At 39.4% G+C, this 24367-nt stretch overlaps 1 protein-coding gene across 3 annotated transcripts in view; it reads right to left on the bottom strand.

The window, feature by feature from the left end:
• Positions 1 to 24019, bottom strand: part of CUNH20orf194 (chromosome unknown C20orf194 homolog) — a 107465-nt gene extending 83446 nt beyond the window's left edge. For 2 of the 3 annotated variants that reach the window (XM_019205550.2, XM_019205551.2), the window contains exons 1-6: positions 22623 to 22696; positions 18996 to 19120; positions 18051 to 18147; positions 17083 to 17189; positions 11303 to 11380; positions 3212 to 3310 (exon numbers count right to left, since the gene is read on the bottom strand). In XM_019205550.2, coding sequence (XP_019061095.1) covers positions 3212 to 3310; positions 11303 to 11380; positions 17083 to 17189; positions 18051 to 18147; positions 18996 to 19112 — 498 coding nt within the window. In that variant the 5' untranslated portion in view covers positions 19113 to 19120; positions 22623 to 22696. Of the gene's footprint in view, positions 1 to 3211; positions 3311 to 11302; positions 11381 to 17082; positions 17190 to 18050; positions 18148 to 18995; positions 19121 to 22622; positions 22743 to 23938 lie in introns of those variants that run through there. The other variant, XM_019205552.1, reaches the window with a different exon arrangement.
• Positions 24020 to 24367: the final 348 nt, after the last annotated feature.

The following is a 24367-nucleotide window of genomic DNA, read 5'->3' as shown; positions in this document are numbered from 1 at the left end:
AAATTATTCTTTAAACTTCAATCAAATCCTTTCTCTGCACAATGACTTGAAATACGAAGATAATAAAATATGTATATTTATATAAAAATAAAAGTTTCCATGGCAAAAGAAATAATAAGTAAAGCATCAGGGATAAATAGAGAAGAAATTATTTGGTATGTATATATAAAGAACTCTAAAACTAAGGGACAAAAGACATCCTAAAAACCTATGCTTGGGTTGGGGATGTACCTCAGGAGTAGAGTGCTTATCTAACATGTGTGAGGCCCTCGGTTCCCCAGTGCACAAACAAAAAAGACAAAACGAAATTTAAAATGATACTCAAGGGCATGAAAGAACACTCAGATTTGCTCATAATTAGAGAAAGGTAAATTAAAACAATCCTGATATACCATTTCCCATCTATAAGACTGTAAAATTTTTTATAGTATGACAACATAATCTATCTGTGAGGGTGTGGAGCAACAGGAACTCTCATATATCTTCACTGCTGGTGGGAATGCAAATTGGGATGGTGTACCCCTTAGGGGGAATTTGGAATGGCTAATACCACTGCACACACTCTTACCTTTAGACCCAGCTATCCCATTACTAGGTATATATCCCTCTAACAATATGAAAATACGTAAGCACAAAACAATTTACTATGGCACTATTTGGAATGGTAAAATATTGAAAACAACCTAGACATGCATACATAAGAGAGTACCTGAATAAATTAAGACAAATTCACACAACGGAGTACTACAAAGTGTAACAAATGAGGAAATTTTCAGAGGGGATGTAGCTCAGTGGTAAATTACCTGCCTAGCAAGTACTTGCCTTCAAGACCCTAGGTTTGATGCCCAGCATCAGGGGTAAAAAAATAAATAAATCAGAAAATTTCAATGAACTAATTTGGAGAAAGTTCTAAGATTTATTGTTGAGTGAAAAGAGCAAAATGGAAATAGCTCTGTGCTACTCTTCAATCCAACAAAGAGGAGGATATCAGAAAATATACATGTATCTATCAAATCACACAAAACAGATACATGAGAAACTCTTTTTTAATATCTTTCACTCTTTGAACCATAGTAATAAAAGATAGGAAAAAAATTTTAAAAACCAGAAAAGGCAGCGGGGAGATAAGAGACAACTTGAAGTAGTCTATTTTAGGGGTAAATGGAGTCTCTGAAAGAAAGCAGAGAGCTTTGGAACAGAAAAAATATTTAAACAAATAATGGGACAAAAACTTTGCAAGCTTGACAAAAACTGAGAAGCTCAACCACAAGAAATATGAAGAAAACTACAGCAAAATGGTTAATCAAATTGTTCAAACCAGTAATAAAGAGAAAATCTTAAACCAGGTGTGGTGGTGCATGCCTGTAATCCCAGCCCTCAGGAGGCTGAGGCAGGAGGATTGCTGTGAGTTCAAGGCCAGCCTGGGCTATCTAGTAAATGCAGGGCCAGCCTGAAATTTAAAGGGAGACCCTCCCTCAAAAAACAAACAAACAAACAAACAAAACCAAAAACAAACAAAAGAAAAAGAAAGTCTTGAAGTCTCCAGAGAGAAAATAAAGACCTTCTATGTGCAGAGGATCAAAGATTAGGATAAAACACTTCTCACCAGAAACAATGTGCATGGGAATATAGTAGAGCAACATCTTTCAAGCACCAAAAGGAGAAAACTTTCAGCCTAAAATTCACATGTGGCAAAATCTTTTCAAATGAAGGTGAGCTGGGGGTATAGGCACGTGCCTGTGATCCCAGCACTTGGGAGGCAGAGGCAGGAGGATTGCTTTAAGTTCAAGACCAACCTGAACTACAATAGAAAGACCCTGTCTCAAAAAAAAAAAGCAAGATACTTTGTTCTTTCTTTCTTTTTTCAGTACCAGGACTCAAACTCAGGACCTTGCACTTGTGAGGCAGGCGTGGTGGCACTGAGCTAAATTCCTGACTCTGAAATATTTTTTTCAGACATACAAAAGCTGACAGAATTCATTATCAGAAGATCTGAACCACAAGAAATGTTAAAGGATATCCTTCTAAGAGCATGATACCAACTGGAAATCCAGGTCTATGCAACGGAATGAAGAGCACCGGAGAAAGTAATGACATAGGCAAATATAAAACATCTTTTTTTCTCCGATTAAATTTTTAAAAACATAACTGATCAAATGCACAAGACCAACTCCAGCTCCAAATAATGAAGAAGAGGACTTGTGCTGGGGATTTAGCTCAGTGGCACTGCACCTGCCTTGCAAGTGCAAGGTCCTGAATTCGATCCCTGGTACCAAAAAAAAAAAAGAGGACTTGTTCTGGGCTACAGTGCACTGCAAGCCAAAGGAAGACTTAGGGCAATGCAAGACAGCCCTTCTAATCCTTCCTGTAGAGTAGTTTCTGTGACTGCCCTGTGCCGTGTTCCCCATCTAGCTACTTTAGTTCATTCATACAGAGGTCTTAGCCTGAACCTAGTAATTGCTCTTAACAGTTTCTTTGGAAAGGTAGCTACACATTCATGACTTGGAGGTACAGCTAAAAAAAAAAGTGTATTACTCACACATGGGGAATTAGTAACTAGTGATCAACAAATTCCTGGTTGATAGACTCATCACCAACTGAAAAGTTAATGTCCTTCTCAAAGAGAAGGTGGCACAGGAGAAAAAAAATTGTTTTTGAGGCACTGAGGATTGAACCCATGGTCTCACAAGCACTCTACCACCAAGCTGCACCTCTGGCCTCCAAATAACTTTTTATATATGGATAAGGATCTCAGGGGAATTTCTTTTGGCATACAGAACAGTTTAAGGATACGATAACCAAAATAAATTAAGATAATGTATTTTGAGAGTAACTTTGGTGGTGTTTTTTTGAGACACAGTCTTGCTATGTAGTTTAGGTGGCCCTGAACTCACTATGTAGCTAGCCTAGGCTAGCTTGAACTGGCAACAATCCTCCTGCCTCAACCTCCCAAGTGTTGTGATTACAGGTGTACACCAAACCTGCAGTTTTTTTAAGACAAGATCTTGCTGTGTAATTCAGGCGGGACTGGAACTCACTATGTAGGTTTAGTAGGTCTCAAACTTGTGGTGACCCTCCTGCCTCAGTCTCCTGAGAGCTCAGATTATAGGTATGTATCACCACACCCAGTGAGAACAAAAAGTTAAATAACAAATATAAACAATGTATAAATAAACCAATTTCTTCTTTCTCTTTGACTTCTTTTACATACCTCACCAGCTTGTGATTCTGAAAGTTCCAGTAGGAAAGGAATTTCCGTGTCAAAATTAGCAAAGAAGTTAGTCCACTGATGTTCAAAAGCCACCAAATCCTAGGAAGAAAATGAAAGAGATAATGTCATATAAAGAAGGGACTTCAGAAAACCCAAGTCATGAAAGTGCAAATGATCTCAAAATACCTGAGTGTATAGGCATGTGTGCATATATATATGTTAAAAGATAGTGGCACACCGCAGATACATACTATAACATGAATGAGTCTTAAGAACATTATACCAAGTGAAAGAAGCCAGATATAAAGTGAAAGTGAAACACCACCAGAAATGTGTTCCATTTATAAGATATTCAGAGAGGGCAAATCTATGGAAACACAAAGTATATTAGTACTTGCCTGGGGCTGGGTGTGGGAATGAAGACTGACTACAAGTGTGGACAAGATAACTTTTTTTGTTTTTGTTTTTTTTTTATTTGAGACAGAGTCTCACTATGTAGTTCAGGCTGGCCTTGATCTTGTTGTAGTCCTCCTGCCTCACTACCTGAGGGCTGAGATTACAGATGTGTGCTACCACGCCCAGCAAGATACTTTTTGGGCTGGGTTGATGAAAAAGTTAAAAAATTAGTGGTGATGGTGGCACAACTCTGTAAGTTTACTAAAATCACTGAAATATAAATTTTAAATGGGTGAATTTTATGTACATGAATTATATTCCAAAAAGTTGTTTTTAAAAAGTAGTTAACGACTCTTAAGTGACTTTATCGACTCTTATTGGGAAGAAGAACTTATTTATGAGGCACCTAAAGGACAGTACTATGTCCAGGTCCCAAAGTCTCACAGCATGAAGCTTCAATGAAGAATAAACTAGCTAACCTCAGAAGCTCGGAGGGGCAGAGGAGGCAGGAAGCCCTCTCTTCCTAGAGGCCAAGTGAATACTGAGAAACTCTACTCCTTCCCAGCTGACGATCTTCTACATGCAGCTTTCGCATCCCATCCTAATCTAGCTGCTTTTCCTTTCTGAATTCATTCTTGTTTCCAAACACCATACACTGGGTTCTTTTGTTCTATTTTTTGGGTCTCGCTATATGGCTCAAGCTGGCCTTGAACTCACTATGCAGACCAGGCTGGTCTCAAACTCACTCTGTAGCCCAGGCAGGCCTCAAACTCATAGTGAGCCTCCTGCCTCAGCCTCCCAAGAGCTGAGATAACAGGTGTGCGCTACTACATCCAGCATATATTGCATTTTGTTACTGGCTTTTCTGTAAGGCATCATCAGTTAATAAAAACAATCAGCTATAATTTGTTTAAGATACTTTGCAAATAGTACCTTTGGTCTTATTTTAAAGTTACTAATGTGTATTCAAATCGGATAGTTGCCTTCACTGTTCATCTTGACTTGTAAGAATAAGTATGTCAGGTATGCAGTTTAATGCTCTATGCAATACATTCTGTCTGCTGCACCAAAGCCCACAGGCTGGATCTACACTCTTCTCCGTTCTTTTCTGGTGGAGCACAGGTACTCAGACCTGTTAAACATTATATACTTCTTGATAAAGAATATAATACCTTCTAGGAAGTAGTCTTTCCTCTGAAAATCAGTTCTGAAACTCATTAAACCTCTACATTCAATTACTAATAATCAGGAAATACAAAGGCCAGAAAAAAATTTAAACTACATAAAAGGAATGAAATCAAACACATCCCAGGGCCGGGGATTTAGCTCAGTGGTGCCACTGCCTGCCTAGCAAGCACAAGGACCCAAGTTTAATCCCTGGTACCAAAACAAAAAGAAAAACAAAATCCCTATAGTGGAAGACTTTAATACTCTACTATCACAAAATAGATTAACACAACAACAAAAGCAACAGAAATAAAAGAAGTAGCAGTTGAACCAAACATTTGAACAAACAGACTTAATAGGTATGTACAGTGTTCTACCCAGCCACACTAGAATACACATTCTTCTTAGCAGTGCATGGAACTTTCCCCCAAATAAACCATGTACTAAACCATAAAGGATAAAGCATGCTTAAATATGTAAAAAAAAAGAATAAAAATTATCTCACACATATTTCCAGATCATAGTGAAATGAAACTAGATTATCAGGGATTTAGCTTAGTGGTACTGTGTCTGCTTTGCAAGCCAAGGTCCTGGGTTTGATCCATGGTACCAAAAACAAAAACAAAAGCAACTAGAGATCAATGGCAAAAAACCCCTACAGAAATCACGCAAGCACATGGAGGTTAAACAACACACCTTTTTTGGGAGACAGGGTTTCTCTATGTAGCCCAGGCTGGCTTCAAACTCACAGCTAGCTATCCTCTTGCCTTAGCCTCCAGAGTGCTGGGATTATAGGCTTGCACTACCACACTAGGTTGAACAATACACTCTTTTTTTTTTTTCTTTTGGTGGTACCAGGGATTGAATTTGGGACCTTGTGCTTGCAAAGCAGGTGGTGGAAACATTGAGCTGAATTCCTGGCCCTGAACAATACACTCTTGAATAATCAATGGGTCACAGAGGAAATTAAAACAGAAACTAGTTCCTAGAATCAAAGGATAATGCTAGTACAACATATTAGAACCTATGGAACATAATGAAAACAATAGTAAAAGGGATGTTTATAGCTGTAAGCACCCCCATCAGAAAAACAAAGCAAGCCCAAATAAATAACCTAATGATGCAGTTCAAGGTCTTGGAAAAACAAGAATAATCCAAATCCAAAGCAAATATAAGGAATGAAATTATAATAATCAGGATAGAAATTAATGAAATTGAAACTAAAAGACAATACAAATAATCAATGAATCAAAGAGCTGGTTCTTTGAAAGAATAAATACAATAGACAAACCTTTAGCTAATCTTACAAAAAGAAAAGAAAGAAAAGACCAAATCAATACAATTAGAAACAAGAAAGGAAAAATTACAATGGACACCACTAAAATTTAGATTACCCATAACTACTATGAAAACCTATACTAAATTGGAAACCCAGAAGAAATGGATAAAATCCTAGATGAATATGAAAAATCAAAACTGAACCAAGATGTAAAAACCCCGAATAATCCGATAACAGGCAATGAAACTAAAGCAGAATGAAACAAAAACAAAAAACTGCCAACTGAGAAAAGTCCAAGACGGATTGATTCACCACTGAATTCTATGTCAGAGAAAATTCTAACACCAATACTCCTCAAACTCTAATGAAACTGAAAGGGAAGGAATGTTCCCAGTCTTTTTTTTTTTTTTTTTTTTTTTTTTTTTTGTATGACAGGGCCCCACTATATAGTTTGGGCTGGTCTTGAACTCACTATGCAGCCCAGGCTGCCTTTGAACTCATAGTGATCCTCCTGCCTCTGCCTCTGGAGTGATTACAGCTGTGCATCACCATGCCGGGCCCAGTCATTCTTGAAAGCTATCATTATCCTGATTCCAAACCAGACAAGGACCCAATCAAAAAAGACAGCTCTCTCCTCTCTCTCTCGCTCTCTCTCTCGCTCTCTCTCTCGCTCTCTCTCTCTCTCTCTCTCTGTCTGAGACTGATCTGGAATTCACTATGTAGTCCAGGCTGGTTTGGAACTCACAGCAATCCTCCTGCCTCAGCCTCCTGAGTGCTGAGATTACAGGCGTGGGCCACCACTCCCGGCCAGGTCCATCTCTTTAATGTAAATACACACCAAATTCCCAACAAGATACTGGCAAATGTAACAAACCATCAAAAAATTTTTAAATCATGACCAAGGAGGCTTCTGCCCAGGGAAAAAAAGTGAGACAGGAGATTAAGGCATGACAAAACTGGCTGAGAAAGTAGGTGTGACCTGTTAATTACAAGATCCTGGAAGACAAATGCAGAACAGTTCCCAAAGCCCTGCTTACAGATTTCTCCTGAGAACTACTATGCAGTTACACCACTGAGAAGCAATCTTCAGCACTTCTAGACAAAGTTATCAGCTTAATTATTTTTAAGTAACATTAAATCTGGCTCTTGGCCTTTACACTTCAGGACAGATGAAAAGATTCCTAGAAGACATTTAAAAGGCTTCATTCCCCTTCTTTTTTTTTTTTTTTTTCACTTTGTAGTGCTGGGATTGAACCTTGGGCCTTGTACATGCTAAGCAAGCATTTTACAGCTCAGCCATAGCACCAGACCTTTTTACTTTTTAGGTTTTGAGACAGGGGGTCTCACTAATTTTCCCAGGCTGGCCTTAAACTTGCAATCCTCATGCCTCAGTCTCCCAAATTACTAGAATTATAGGTGTGCACCACAACTCCCTTCACCCCTTTGATATCACCTAAGATTGTGAAACTTGTGGGAAGTCTGAAAATTGGGAAAGAGCTGGCTGTGGTGGTGCACGCCTGTAATCCCAGACCTCGGGAGGCTGAGGCAGGAGGACTGCCTGAGTTAGAGGCCAGCCTAGGCTACACAGTGAGTTCCAGGTCAGTCTCATGGCACTCCTCCTGCCTCAGATTCCTGAGTGCTGTGAAAAGAACAAGGCATGATTACAGGGCTGGGACTTTCAGGCCCACCCCTCAATCTCAGAGAAGGGGAGATGGTGTGGAGGCCATCAGTCAATGGCCAATGACATATTCAATCATACTTATTTAATGAAGCTTCTGTAAAACCCAAAGGGACAAGGTACAGAGAATTTCCAGATAGCTCAGTAAGTGAAGGTTCCCAGGGAGGGCATAGGATCTCTGCACCCCCTTCTCATATGCCTCATCCTGCGTATCTCCTCGACTGCTCATTTGTATCCTAGGTAGCACCAAAAAACCAGTTAAGCAAGAGCTGGGTGTGGTGGTGCAGGCCTGTAATTCTAGCACTCAGAGGGGTGAGGCAGGAGCATAACTGCAAGTTCAAGGCCAACCTGAGCTACATACATAGTGAGTTCAGGATCAGCCTGAACTAAATAGTGAGGCCTCCCCTCAAAAATCCAAAACAAACAAACAAGTTTATACAAGTAAAGTGGTTCCCTGAGTTCTGTGAACCACTCTAGTACATTAAGTGAACCCAAGGAGGGTTTCTAGGGAACCCCTCACTTATAGCTGAGTCAGAAGTACAGGTAATAATCTACTACTTGTGACTGGGTACCCAAAGTGTGAGGTGGATGGTCTCGTGAAACTGAATCCTCACCCAGTGGGATCTGATGCTATCTCCAGGGAGACAGTGACAGAACTGGGTTAAAAAGGAGGCCATCCAGCTGCTGGCTACTGGAGAAGCACCTGGTGTGCGGAAAAACAATGCAGACAGCTGGCCTGGGAAGGGCTAAGAGAGCAGGAGAAACACTTTGGTTTGATTTTTTCCTTTGTCTTTGTGTTAGTTTTTTTTCCTTCCTTATCCTTTCAACTTTATGTAAATATATTTATATCTTTATTACTTGATTTTTAGGGGTTTTAAATGACATTTTTTGATATGCTATCTTCTGGTTAATAAAGATAAAGAAAACAATTTCTCATATTACCTCTTATCTTTTTTTCCTACCAACTTTTGTCAGTTATGTCATCTGTGTAAACAAAGTTAATACAGTTACACTCTATTGTGCCACCATAATTCTCATAAATGCTTTAATTTTAGTCTATAATCAAAGACCTATGCTAACTGCTTCTATTACAGCCTTTTCAGTCACATCTTGATGGCTGGAATCTGCCCTCTATTAGGTTTCTTTAGAAGCTCCTGAGAACCATGGATCACAGTACTTATAAATTCAAAATATTTGGCTGGGGTTGTAGCTCAGTAGTAAAGCATTTACCTAGCATGTACAAAGCTGGATTCATCTTCAGTCACACACACACAAAGAGGTTGGTGAGTGTGGTGCCAGTCTTGGTAAGCTCAGCACTCAGGCGGCTGAGGCAGGAGAATCTCAAGTGTGAGGCCAGCATAGGCTACATATTGAGTACAAGCTTAGCTTGGATTACATAACAAAACCTTGACTCAATTTTGAGGTTACTTTTTTAAAGGATATTTTATAGGTGTTTACTTTTTTTCTGATGTGAAAAAACTCTATGGCCAGTTTGAATTTTCCTTTAAACTAGCAAAGCTTTTTTTTTTTTTTTTTTGAGACAGGGTCTTGCTAGCCCAGGCTAGCTTCGAACTTGCAGCAATCCTTCTGCCTCAGCTTTCCAAGCGTTAGGTATTACAGGTGTGTGTCACTATGCCTGGCTCTACCAGAGTATTCTGTTTAAAGTTTTTGGGGGAAGGGATTTTTACAACAGGGTCTTACTTTGTAGTTTAGGGTGACCCTTAACTTATTATTTAGCTCAGGCTAGCCTAGAACTTACGGCAACCCTCCTGCCTCTGCCTCCCAAGTGCTGGGATTACAGATGTGAGCCACCATGCCCGGCCTGTTAAATTTCTTGTTTGGTTGGTTGGTGTTTTTTTTTTTTTTTAGTCCTAGTACTGTAACTTTACTAGGATATGTCCCAGTGTTGACCATCCTGGGACAATTTTCTGTGGCACAGTATGCCTTTTTCAGTACTTAGATTTAAACTTATTCCAGGGAAATAAAAGTTTTGAAATTGTATATTTTCATTTTCTTCTTATCCTTTTATTTTTTACTCTGCCCATTCAAAGGACCTAGAACCAATGTCCCACAGTATCATATAACATGTAGCACACAGATCATGATCTCTGAATGCTATTCTTCACTAAAATTAACATGAATGCCTTAGGGTAACCACTGGCTCCAAGTTTGAGGCAGAAAAAATTCAAGATAATCCTGGAACATCCTGTGTGGAGGGGGAAGAGAAGAAGGGGAGGGAGAGACTGATATTCTAAATTACTTTGTGCCTCTCCCAGCAGATCCTCATGAAAAATGATAGTATCAACCAGGGATTTAGCTCAGTGGATCATGCGTGCCTTGTAAGTGCAAGGTCCTGAGTTTGATCCCTGGTACTAATAAAACAAAACGAAAATTGATAGTAACACATTGTAGTCTACCCTATTCTAAATAGGAAGAACAAAGTCAAACATCACAGAGTATACAGCAGGTAAAGCTTTACCAATTTTTAAAAACCCAACACATCTGAATACTCAAGTCTTTGATTATGCACGTTCATCCATGTCCATCAAGTGACACTACTGAGCTGCTTAAGCATGGTACTTGTTTCTATAATTTTAGTTTTGTTTGTTATTTCTTACTGCAAATCCCCTCACCTGAAAATTTTTTCCAAAGTTCTGATGAACAATTCATGTCTGAGGAGTTGGCAAATTATAGCCTGGGAGGGTCATGTTATTTTTGTAAACACGGTTTCCTTGGAACACAGACACACCCATGAGTTTAAGCATTGTCTAGGCTACAATGGGCTACAACGGCACTGCTGAATAGTTCCAACAAACACAGGGCACACAAAGCCAAAAATACTACTCTCTAACTCTCTACAAAGCAAGTTTGGGGCTCCTGTTGTAATTAATTCCCATCAGCCACATCCCATCTTTTCATATCAAAACAAGCAAAACAAGCAAAAGACACCTTCTGCCTTGTTTTACGGAAGTCCAGTCCCACAGAAAGGTGAAGCCTTACACCCAAGGCCAGGTAAGGAAGGAGGTCCTGGTTTTGCCACAGGTGAGGTTTCCTCACCAAAAGTGGAAGAGGGAGTTCAGGACAACAATCTCATAAGAAATTGCTCTATTTGTTGACTAAAGCAAATTAAATCATACCTTTTCTTCAAATTAAATCTGTTTAGTGTCTTGTTTTGTTTGTTTGTTTGTGACAGAGTCTCACTCTGTAATCCAGGCTGGACTTGAACACTATGTAGCCTAGGATGGCAGTGAACTCATGGTGACCCTCTTGCCTCCGTCCTGTGCCACCATACTTGGCTTTAGTGTATAACTGAGCTGGCTGTACTATTCTTGCTTTTTAATGGTTAAATATTAAAATTGGGGGGGGGCACCGGGGATCAAACTTGTGCTTGTGAGGCAGGCAGCAGACCACTGAGCTATATCCCCAGCCCATTTTTTTTTTCCATTAAGTTTACTGGTACATTTAAGGTAAACAATCTTGTACTTTTACATGATGTATCCTGGTTGTTATTTTTTCCCCATTCCCCTGCCCTCCTTTCATGTACTATTCTTAAACACTGCTGGCTCCTTACTTCTGTAACCAAGTTCTCCAGCGACACAGGATCCATCTTGCTGTAGACATTCCAAAGATTCAAACTCACATCCTGCAGCTGTAACAAAGGGCAAAAACATAGAAATAAATGAAATCAAGTTGTTAGGACAATCTGAATTATTTTCTTTCTTTCTTTTTTTGGTACTGGGGATCAAACTTGGAACCTTGCGCTTGTGAGGCAGGTGACAGTACCACTAAGCTAAATCCCCGGCCCATTTTCTAATGTTTAGAAATTACAATCTTAGTATAAAGTTAGTGTGATTACATATTGATAATATATTGATATCGATAATATAACAAACTACTATTAATAATTGCATTATCAATTTTTGGGTTTTTTTTTTTGAGACAGGGTCTCACTATGTAGTTGAGATTGACCTAGAACTCACTATGCAGCCCAGGGTGGTCTTGAACTCACAGCAATCCTCCTGCCTCAGCCTCCCAAGTGCTGGGATTACCAGTGTGAGCCACCATGCCTGGCTTGCATTATCAATTATTAAGTATATTAGAACCTATAAATATTAATAAATGCTTTCGCATTCAAGGAAACTTTCAGAACCTTTGGTATATCTTTTATCTTCTATGATAACACATACATATTTAAACACATTATATGTACATGCATAAACACATGCATATGCTATATATTTTTGCCTTTGAAATAAAATTTCAATCAAAATAATCTATGTCCATGATTTTAAAAAAATCAAACAGTACAAAATACTTGTAATAAAAAACTGTAATCCCCTATTCCAGTGATGATGAATTTTTTAAGAAACCAAGTGCCCAAACTGCAACCAAAAACCCACTTATTTAATCCAAAGTGCCAATACTGCAATTCAACCTGAATACTGAGGTTTTAGTTAGAAAAACACAACTCATACATTAAAAGAAAAACACAATGGTAGAGCTTTCAATGATACAAACAGTTTGCTGTGGCATTGCATAACAACCTTTCACAACCCTACATTAGTCTCACTCCTCAGAAGAAACTACTGAAGTTCTAGTATCTTTTTTTATTTAAAAAGTTGAGCCCGGTATGGTGGCACATGCCTGTAATCCCAGTACTTGGGAGGCTGAGGCAGGGGGAGGCTGAGGCAGGAGGATCGCTGTCAGTTTGAGACCAGCCTGGGCTACATAGTGGGTTTCAGGTCAGTCTGAACTACACAGTGAGACCCTGTCTCAAAAAGCAAAACAAAAACAAAAACAAAAACAAAAACAAAAAGTTGAAAATATCTTATTATATGCAGTTTACAATCATGTTGGGGGGTGGGTACATGTACTTACTACAGCTTGTTTCTTTTTTTAAATCCTCCTGCCTCCCTCCTCCTCTAATTCCCCTATCCTGATTTATATTCTTTTTTATTTTATTAATATTAGCTCATGTTATAGTATATGTAGGTTCCTGTATGTGACATAGCTTTTTTTGGTATTTATTTCCATATTTTGAAATAATACACTTCTCTCGCTACATTTAGCAGTTAAATATTAATTTATGGCAAACACTGCTCTTTTACATTCATCTCCATTCCCACACTTTTTCTCTACATACATCATGAGATATCACTATTTTTGTTACATCACTATAGTTTATAATACTAATTATTAAGCACAAGTGCATACTATATTCCACTTTGATTTGTCTTTCTTAGATGCATAAACAAATTCATTTTTTTCACTTGCAAGATTTTTTTTTTAACAAATAAATTCAATCTCTTTTTCTCAGCCTCCACCCCCCCAATTTGCTTCTTATCAGGTTTCTCAACAGTGAAACTACTGTTATTGGGGTCTGGTATTTCTTAGCCTGTGGAGCTAGCCCTGTGCATTGCAAGATTCCTAGTAGTATCCTAGTTCTCCATTCACTACATGTGTATAGCCTTGCTCTTGTCCTGAAAGCCAAACCAAAAGTATTTATAAACACTGTCAAATGTTTGGGGGTAGAAGAGGGCATCATTCCGAACTGAGATCTGCCTTAAGCATACCAAATAATCCATCAATTTCCTTTCTTCCTACTGCTTTACTCTGGCCTGCAAGCTTGTTACACAGATACAACTTTCACTTTGACACTTCTCTTTGCTAACATTCAGAGCTTGTGGATGATGGACCTGGTTTTCTGGCTTTCTTGTCTCCTCTTTCTTGCTGAAGCGTAACACCCAACTCTAAGAAGGATTAATAGTAAACAAACTTTTTTCTTGATTTTTAACATTACTTTATTCTGTCTTCATAGTTGACTGATAGTTCACTGATGTTCTTTTCTTTTTGGATTCTCTAACCTCTCTGGGCTTTATCTTGGATAATTTCTACTGCTATGGCTTCACTTTCACTAATCTTTTATTCTGCACTGTCCAATCTGCTGTTAATCTCAACTAGTGTTTTTGTTTAAGACAGGATCCTGCTATATTGCTTAGGCTGACCTTGAACTCAATCCTCATGCCTCAGCCACCCAAGTTGCTGCATGAACCGCTGTGCCCTGCTTCAGATAGTATGTTTTTCATTTCAAACACTGTAGTTTTCATCTATAGAAGTTTTGTTTGTTTTTTGCAGGACTAGGAATTGAACCCAGGACTCTTTCACTGAGCTATATTCTAAACCCTTTTTTTTTTATTTAATTTTTTAAAATGAGATAGGGCTTCATTAAATCTCTAAATTGCCCAGTCTGGGCTCAAATTTGTGAAGCATGTGTGTTGTCGAATGAGCACAAACTTGTGAGCTTCTTGTCTCAGCCTCCCAGAGTGCTGGGATTAGAGGCACGCACTACCACACTTAATTCTTGCTTCTTTTTAACCTGATAATCTCTGGATGTCAGTCATTGTGAACATTACCTTTTTGGGTACTAGATATTTTTGTGCTCCTATAAATAAAGATTTTCATGCTTTGTTCTGGGATGCAGATATTTGGAAATATTTTGATCTTCCTGGGATTTGCATTTTTATTAATTGTTGGGAGGGTCTGAAGCAGTGCTTAGTCTAGGACTAATTATTTCCTACAACTGAGACAAAATCATCCCGAGTACTGCACCCAATGCCCTATGAATGTTTTTCCAGACTAAAAGGAATAGGTACCATTCCTAGCCCTGAGCACACATGAGGCATTGTTCTCAGATTTTTTCCGATAGGTTTTCCTTTGGCTTCAGGTAATTAACTCACCCACGAGTGCAGTGATCAATGCTCTGGGGAATACTCCACATACAGGTGGGAGACTCTGCAGTTCTGAGTTCTTGCTCGGCACAGTTCTTTCCTCTTTGGTATTCTGCTGCCTTGGTGTCCTGGAACTCCTAGCTGCATCTACCAACTCAGGGAGTACACTAGGCTCTAGCTGGGTACACCCTCCCTATGCATGGTGTGGGAACTCTCTCAAAATTGTACGTGAGAGCAACCATGGGGCTCACTTGTTTTCATATCTCAGGGAGCCACTAATCCTCAATGCCTGATGCTTAATTTCATGAAAATCATTATCTCATATATTTTTTTTGGTGGGTTTTTTTGTTTGTTTCAGGAAGAAAATTCTAGTATCTACTTTCTGTTATTTGTTTATTCAGGGTGAAAGTGACAAATGCCAGACTGCCTGTCACTCTGAGGGGAAAAGGGTAGGTGGCAGAGGGAGGTATAGGTCATTCCATAATAATCATCACTTAATTTCTTCAATTTTAGTACCACCAGTCTCCATCTCCATTCTACCTTTTATCATCTTTTTCCACATTGATTGATTCTAATTGACCCCTTCCTCCATATTCTGGAACAGCTTTTTAAATGTCAACTGATTAGATTTGAGGGAGGGGATTGAATTTGATTATTCTAGTGTTTAATACAAATTTTAATTCTATAAATTTGGAGACTTATAATCTTCCCATCCCTCCCCACCCCTTCTTTTATGACACTGGGGATTTGAACCCAGTGGTAGGGCACTTGCCTAGCATGCACAAGGCCCTGGGTTCAATCCCCAGTACCATGAGAAAAAGTTATTACATTGTAAGTATCTGCAGTTCTCCAACTCTAACCCTTCAAAGGAGGAAAGAGCCTTTCTGGCATAGGTAATCACCAAGTTGTCTGACTGTAGGGAAAGAACACTGGCAGAGCTGATGTGCAGAACAAACTGCCTCACACCTTAAAATACTAGAAGGGCAGAGTAAGGGGAAAGGGCCTTGACAGAAGACTTATACCTATGTTGTTTCCTCCTTATAACCCATGAACCCCCTAAAGTACTATGCTACAGTAAAGCTCCACATTGCCCTTCAAAGGTTTTATGGGAAGATTTTGCTCCTTGTGAATGTGACTTCATGGTGAGGGAGTCAGACAGCCTGTCTCACGTATGCCACATCAGTTGTGTAGTCTTCCAGCTCACCACTGTCCAATGCTGCTAGCTGCAGACTGGGGGTCAGGAGCACAGGCCCTGAAGCCAGACCCTCTGACTAACCTCAGCCTGCTAACTACTACCTCTATAACTCAGGGAAATTTATTTACCTCTCTGTAAATAAGAGATGTACAGAGCAACTGTTCAGAATTGAATCAGTCAATTCATACAAAGCGCTTAAAATAGTAACTGCCATATAGCAGGCATTCTATAGATGCTTAGTTCATACCATTAATTAAAAATAAATATAACCATTATTGTAAAAATGTTAACCTTCCACTCTGCCCCTGAAGCCTTTCTCCCTTAAGCTCCCTCTCTTCTGAATTAGAAAGCACTACTTCTTGTCACTGGTACCTCCCACAGCCAAGTTGATATTCTGCTACTTGTAGTCAGAATACTGTGGTTTGGGAACAAGAAAAGTGAAGTCCAAGTGGTAGCTTCCCTCCAGGACATGCTGCTCCACAGTGGTGTGCCATGGTCCGGTCCTGCTGGGCAAGCAACCCCCCAATTTTCTAGGGAAGCTGTTACTTCTCAGAAAGAGGGACAGGAATTAGCCCTGTGCCTTGCTTCCAAAGGTCCCACCTACTCTCTCCCTAAGAAGATGTCTTCATTTCTAGCATGGCAATGCTGCCCTTGCCAGGTTTTCTCTGCTGGGGCAGGTCAAGACCCTGAGGCTATGAGGCACACGAATGCCTGTGGTAGTGCTGCTAACCTACCAGGCCAACTTTCATAATCTGCTCTGGAGGATGCTTCTCTCATACAAACTCATTAATTCACTTAACAAATATCTACTGGTCATCTCCTAGATGTGAGGAACACTGAAATCACAGGCACTATACTTTTTTTTTTTTTAAATTTTCTAAAGATACTGTTCTTGCCATAAAAGCTAACTCTTTTATTTCCTCCAGTACATTGTATGTATACAAAATTCAGTGCTGTTCCTTTCATAGTTCTTCAATAGTTCTCAAATTATATGAATTTCTGAGGTACAAACAACAGCAACAACAAGGCTGTTTTTCTACTCAAGAAGCTTGCAGTTCAGACATCAGGGTGGGTGGGTAAGTGGAGCATGTGTGACAAGTGTGCAGAAATACGATGTTAAAAGTTGTAAGAGGACTGCCTCAAGTGCTAGAGGGGTGGAAAGAAGAACAGTTAACTTAGATGGGGAACATAGGGAGAAGAATAGAGAGGAGCTCTAAGAAGAGAAGACAAAAGCTAAGTTGGAAATAGCTTTAAACCAGCCTTAAACAGCAATTGTTTTTTATTTCAAGTTTTTAAACTTGCTCCTTGCCCTTGGGAGGTTAATACCAACTTTTCAGAGTGTTATAATAATGCATACTCACTTCATTGGCCCTTATAAAAACAGCCCAGTGGCAAACAAAAAACCAAACATACTGCTTTCACACATACCTCATATTTCATGGTAAAAAATCCATCTCCTCCAATGCCTTCAAGTGCGAAGGCCTGTACAATTGGCCATTTCTCTACCACAAACATATCAAATATCTGCAAGTGACCTAGAAGAATCAAATACAACAACACATATCAAATGCCATCCTGGATATTATAGTCTAAACCTGATCTAATGTGGTTAGACAGACATCATTTCTTAAAAGTTCACTAAGGTCTCATCCAGCAAAATAAATTTCAAACAGATAAAAGTTAGATATTGAAACTAGAAATAAAATAGGAAAGCCAATAAAAATTTAAACCATGAACAAGTTAGCTGCATAACTCAGATTTCTCTACAATATGTTTTCACATTTTGGTTTCCTAAGTAAGTATTTAAGTGAAAAATAGTAAATAGCAGTCTGTTACAACTGACTTGCATCATTTACTGAGTATAATTATTAACAGACTCAAAGTTGGCTCCTTTCCCTCAAGAAACACAGCCAACCAACTTTCTCAGAGGAAAACTACTAAATCAAAAATTTTCTTTTCTTGTAATAGCAGCTTTAATATGCAAGGCTTCCCCAATACTACTAAACTTATTTTCCTATGTTCCACACATAATTTTTGAACCTTACCATCAGCATATTTTAAAATGGCTATCCAAAGTATTATTTTTATTACCAAGAGGTCCTATATCTACATGCTATATAATAAGTGATACAATCCAAATGTCAACTGTGCTAAATTCCTTACCAATTTTTTTACCTGACCATGGGTGACTTGCTATTTTGCTGTGGAAACTCCATAGTTATGAACCCAAGCTTACATTAAGAAAATCCCCAAATGTTGCCCTGCTTGATCCTTTGCCTCAGTAAAAATGAGTCATGGGGTTTCCTAGTTGAATGCCTCCAATGAAAGAAGTTAGGACATTCGAATCACACACCATCCGTGCAAGGTTCTTAATTGCCTTGTTGTCAGATACTTGCCTTGGGAGCTGTAAGGAATGCCAATTTTACTACAGTCTCTAACCATATCCACAAAGCTGGAAATTTTAAACTCTTCTGCAGCTTCCTCATCTTCATACTAAAGAAAAAAATTGAAAGCAAAATAGGCTCTGATTAGACATCACATAAAGTTCCATATTTTCTCTGCACTGCACCAGGGTTGTCCTAAATGGCACGTAAAGAGGATTATACCCAAGGTACTGTTTTCAGAGCCAATTTATTAAATCTGCTGGTTAGAAATACTTGTCATTCTTTATCTCAGATCATATACAAAAATCAAGTCAAAATGGATCAACAAAACTAAACACAGGAGATCAAACTTGTCTTCCCAAATTCTCAACATGGAAAGTAAGGTTCTTGACCAACAGTGGACCACAACTTCCATGAAATCCTAAATCTTAAATCCCAGTCTGATTTCTAGTCAAACCCTTAAAAAGGGGGCCGGGGATTTAGCTTAGTGGTTCTGGCACCTGCCTCAAAAGCACAAGGACCAGAGTTCAATCCCCAGTACCAAAACAAACAAACAAACAAACAAACAAATAAATAATAAAAAAAATAACCCAAAAGGAAACAGAAACAGATACTAAGAAACCCAAAGCTAGGAATCTCAAGAAACTTGAAAAATTCTCTGAGTACAATCCCTAGGCATGTATCCAAGAGAGAATAGGCTAAGGCTGGTAAAGACAGCAGGGCAGGAAGGAAGGTTCACAAGCCTACTTCTAAGTCTTAATCTGAATCCCATACCCCAAGTCTCCTGCAGGCAAGCAATTTATCTGAAAGATGGCCTCCATAATGAAATGTGAAACTTTCTTCTTAAAGAACCATTTTCACGTACCCACATTCTGCAATTCGATTTTTTTTGGGGGGGACTTCTCATTATATACCAGCTTCCCTTAAAGAAATGCCTATTCTATCTTTTCTCCTCACCTCATTTTCAGTCATGCAGTGGAAATGTAGATTTCTCCAATGTGCCACATATGGTAAGAGATAGCGATAGTTGACAGGATTACAATATAGATGGACACTATCTGATTTAATCAACATAATTACATCTGTAAGAAAAACAAAGTGAAAAGGCAAGATTGTCAAAGGCTTTTCTTTTAGACATTTCCTGCCCAGAAAATTAGTGAAACTATTAAGGGCTAGACAGATAGCTCAATGGTAGAGCACTTGCTTAGCACATGCAAGGGACTGGATTCAGCTCATCCCTAGCACTGAAAACACATCCACACACACACACACACACACACACACACACATACACACACACACACACACACACACACACACACACATGCACACACAAATTAAAACCACTTTAAAAATAACATAACAATGCTGGGCATGGTGGTGAACGCGTGTAATCCCAGCACACTCGGGAGGCTGAGGCAGGAGGATCACTGTAAGTTTGAGACCAGACTGGACTACATAGTGAGTTCCAGGTCAGTCTCAACTACATAGTGAGACCCTGTCTCAATAAATAAATAAATGAATAAATGAATGAATGAATAAATAAATAAATAAAATAAAAATAACATAACAAAACTCTAAATGAAAATTATTTAATCAGGCAATGTGCTTCCAAGTGATTGTAGAACATTCAAGTGTTGACAGTGAGGATTTTCATGCAATGTTCCCACACCACGACCCTCTGCATATGGTAATGTCAGCACAAAACAGGTCAAAAGAACAAGTTTCATTTTCTGAAACACAGTGCTTTGCAAAGTTCAACAGAGTAAATCTGTGGTACCAAACACACCTGTGTACTCCATTGCCCAGATACTGTAAATACTAAATAGAAATTCCATGACCTAAAGCCAGTAGGATAGGAAAAGAGAGCATGAACTATGGCCAATGACTGTTCTTCCACAAATACCAGTGTCTAAAGCTCTGGGCCATTGGCTCATATGGCTTCAGGCAACTTTGGGCCTGCACACTGCATATCAGCTTTGGGAAGGGTTATTGTATATGGCAATGAACTCTGTACACAGGAAAGGCTGGGAGGAAGGAAGCAGAAGTGAGTGGAAATAGCTTCTGTAAATAGACCATAAACTTCCAGATTTAAAGAACATTGATGGATCAAGTAAACAATGCCAAGGGTGCAACTAAGCCTAAGTTAACAGAAGAGCAGGAGGTTAACAGAATGGGCCAGGGATATTTAAAGCAGTCTGAAAAATGGAAACACAAAATGAAAGCAGTCATACCAAGAGAAGAAAAGTAGAGCCTTTATTCCATGAGTTCTCTGAGATCAGAAGCACTAGGCCTCTTTCTAACAAGAGGAAGCTAAAAGGTGTCAGAGAAGGCAGCTGGAGGTGAGAAAGATAGATGCACAGCGGGGAGGAGCACCAGATGTAGAAGGTTTATAGCAATTCCAACACAGCAGTACAGTGTGACAGACCACACCTTATGAAAACACATTATGCACGTGTAAGGGACTAAGCCCAGTGAATACTAACCACAGCTAAGCACACAACTGGGTTGCCTCCTGAACAAAGCTGGCTACGATGTTAGCTTTTTAAGTGGCTTCGATCCATACCTCATTAGTCCAGGAGTTTCAGCAAACACAGGAGGAGCAGCTTTCTCACTGTTCACTCTTAAGAAAGTGCAAACTCAAAGGGTAGCTAAGGGTTAGAAGGAGGATGCCTCTCCCTTCTCAGCACTGGGCTTCCTGGCCACCAGCTCAAAAGCCCTGTTCTGAATCACTCACAGACGACCATTCTCAGGATCGCAATACACTCCGATGTCATCATTATAAACACAAGTTTAACAGCGTACACAGTCAGGAAAAAGAAGCAAATATAAGAGACTAAGATGGATATACAAAAGATTTTTAAAGTTAAAAACAAAACAAAACAAAACACTCATATTGGCTTTTCCCCTTGAGATGCAGAGGCATGTTTCTGATGATTTCAACTTTCTATTTGGATTTAAAGATGAATTTATTAATTTGGAAAAAATGTTCATTTACTAAGTACTTTATTATGGAATGTAACAAGATAAAGACAAAGATAAGGAAAAAAGCATATATCTGAAAATTTAAACTATTTCCTTATTTTCAGTAGTGTAATGTCCTTAGCAACTTTGGCTGCTGGGAAATGTGTAGCTAGTACAAGCACCAAGATTAATTCTTTCCAAAAGACCAGCTGCTGTACAGCATAAGGAAAGAACATTTTAATGAAAATCTGAAATCAAATCTGAATTGAAAAAAAAATTAATGGAAGGAGTAATTTCTATTGACTTGCTGTACTTCCTAATAAAAAGGAGAGCTTTGATCAATCTATAAAGATAAGACTATATATCTGCAAGACTATATAACCTTAAAGATAAGATAAAAACTATTAGGTTAAGACAAAAGAATTTTCACATACACTAACTCAGGGTTTCTCAACCTTGGTACCACTGACAGTATGGATCAGGTAATCAATTATTTGTCATTGAGGGTTGTTCTCCACCTTAAGAGATGTTCAGTAGGCTCAGTGGCCTCTATCCAGTAGATGCCAGTAGCACACCCTATCCCATTGTTTTATTAAAAAAATGACCTCAGACACTGAAAAACATCCTCCAGGGAACAACACAGGGCTAGCTGAGAAGAACTATACTCAAGCAAGATCATTTCACATCAGATTTCTGCTTTCATGCTCCTCCAGCTGCTTCACAAGAGCTATTTGTCTCTTGTCCAGTTTTCTTTGCCTATTCCTGTGCGTCCTGACCCATCTAGCACACAAGTCATGATGCTAAGTCTGTGATATCAGAGATAGCTCCTGGGCAACAGCCCACAGCAGCACCAACACAGGCAGAGTGTCTCAGAGCAGAGGAAGGGGGAATGTAAGCAGAAAGCTTGCATTGTAGTCACAGGCATCACCATGAATTAAGTCACATAGAAAACAACTCCCAAAGACAGCCAAGACAAAGAGCCTTTGTTCCACAACTCAAAGATCCACACGCAGTCTTCCTTGTAGGTACAGCCTTGCAGGCTCGTCCCTGCATCACAACTAAAAGTGCTTTCACTGGACACCAGCATAGAATCTGAACCTGCAGCATATAGAGGCAGTGAGCAAGTATGAGGAAAACCAATGCCTCACCCAGAAGAGACAAAGCTAAACACTGATGTTTACTTTCTTCCCCAAAGCTGATTTACCCAATGAATATATATTCTGAACACTACTTATTGCTAGTCTCTTATCCAGTGGGTGACCAATAGGAGCATATTAATATACGAACAACAACAAAAAGTGATTTTTCACTATTACAAGGCAAAAATTAGCCACATATGGGGGCACCCATATTCTGGGAGGCTTAGGCACAAGGACTGCAAGTTTGAGCCCACCATGGGTAACTTAGACACTTAGTGAGATCTTGTCTCTAAACAAACAAACAAACAAACAAATGGGGCTGGGGCTGTAGTTCGGTGTGAAGGTCCTCGGTTTAATCTACTGAGACTCTGGACTATTTTAAGTCTGATGTTATTCTACAAGAAGATCATGAAATAAAGATCCAAAGAAATAAACCATCCACTCTTTTATCACATAGTTTACCAATATACAGTAGACTTACCATCTAGAATTTCTTCAGAAAATCCTGTTTTCTCAAAATCACTGGTATTCTGATTGTATAAACCAAACAGAAGATAATTTGCTAGCTCTCTGCAGCCTTCATTGTACCTGCTATCAATTCCTGCAAGACAAACGTTTTGATTAGCTGCACTGTACGGTGACATACAAATGAGTCCCAGTAATTTGCCTCAAAACCCTGATGCTTAGTTGCATGTGCACACTTGCAATGCCAGGACTCAAGCTGGATCACTGAAGTTTGAGGCCAGCCTTCACTGCATGGAAAGACAATTTTAAAAGAACCAAGGCAACAACAAAAACAAAAATCCTGATGGCCAAAGGCAGCAGCTCAGACCGATTTTGTACTAAGGAACAAACTCTATAATAAAACCATCTCAGCCATCAGTTGTCCTTCTTAGATTCTAAAATCTATATGGTTGAGTAAATCAAACAGCACAGATTATTGAGGCCATTAATTTCTGAAAGCAATTATTATTTTTTTTTAGGGCCTCACTATGTATTTGAGACTGACCTGGAACTCACTAAGTAGCCCAGGCTGGTCTCGAACTCACAGTGATCCTCCTGCCTCAGCATCCCAAGTGCTGGGATTACAGGCGTGCGCCACCACGCCCAGCTTCTGAAAGCAATTCTTAAGGACAAGTCTTTACATTGGTTATTAATGATCTCAGAATACTTCCAGTTAGTCTAACAATAGGGATCTGAAACATATTCACCTTTCAAAGAGATTTTTACTAAAACATATGGGACCAAATAAAGGCAAAATTAAATTGGTTTGAAAAGAATTCAAAGTCATGAAGAAGACAAGTGGATGCAATCACAAACACACATCATTTCACAAATTATCAGGAGCAAGGCCCAATATTGTTCTGGATGCTTTCTCTGCAAATGGTCCTCCCAAAGCTTATACTCTAGTGAGGCTGGGTCAGAGACAAATAAAAAGGCAGTGAAACAGTACAGCCTTTACCACTGCTTCTCCAACCCTCGGGTATATACACTACCTTGTTCTGGGTGTCTGTGAAGTCCCGGAGATATAGTCCTAGGCAAGAAGCAAGTGTCAAGGGCAGGAAGTGATGTCTCTGAGAGACTAAGAGGAAGGGCTGTGGCAGAAGGAGCTCCAGGAAAGATAAGGGCACTCTCTCTCTCAGGGTATCTCTCTTATCCAACCTCATTCAAACAGCAGCAGCTATCAGGGGAATGAGAACTAAGGGAAGGATACTAACTCAAAGTTTATCATATAATGACACTATTGACAAGAATCCAAGTTGCTCCACTGGGTCCCACCTTGTAAAAACTACTCACCTAGGATGCAGAGGACCCCGTCAGGCTGAGACTTGCTGCTCTGGGTCAAGATGCTCTGAACCTGGCGGAGACGGCTGCAGCTGTAAAAAGAACAGAAAATAGTTACCTGACTATTAGAACAGCCCCACCAGAAGAGCAGCACCCTGTGTGAGTCCTACAACAAGGCATGAGGAAGAAGAATGACTTTGCTAGTCCTTGTCTGGTGCTAGTATCAGAACCTTACGATGAATTGGAAAGGGGTCCCTTCTCTTCTATTTTCTGGAAAAGGCTGTATATAATTAGCTCAAACTCCTTTTTTTTTTTTGAGACTAGATTTCGCTATGTAGCCTGGGCTGGCCTCCAATTTGAGGCAATCCTCCTGTCCTAGTCACCTGGCTTGAACTAGTAAGTAACATCTGGCTCGGCAAAGGATGTAGCGCCAAAGGTCCT

Source organism: Fukomys damarensis, unplaced genomic scaffold (genome assembly GCF_012274545.1).
Source record: "Fukomys damarensis isolate Sample0158 unplaced genomic scaffold, DMR_v1.0_HiC HiC_scaffold_7, whole genome shotgun sequence".
Lineage (NCBI taxonomy): Eukaryota > Metazoa > Chordata > Mammalia > Rodentia > Bathyergidae > Fukomys > Fukomys damarensis.
This window is presented reverse-complemented; position numbering and strand designations above follow the sequence as displayed.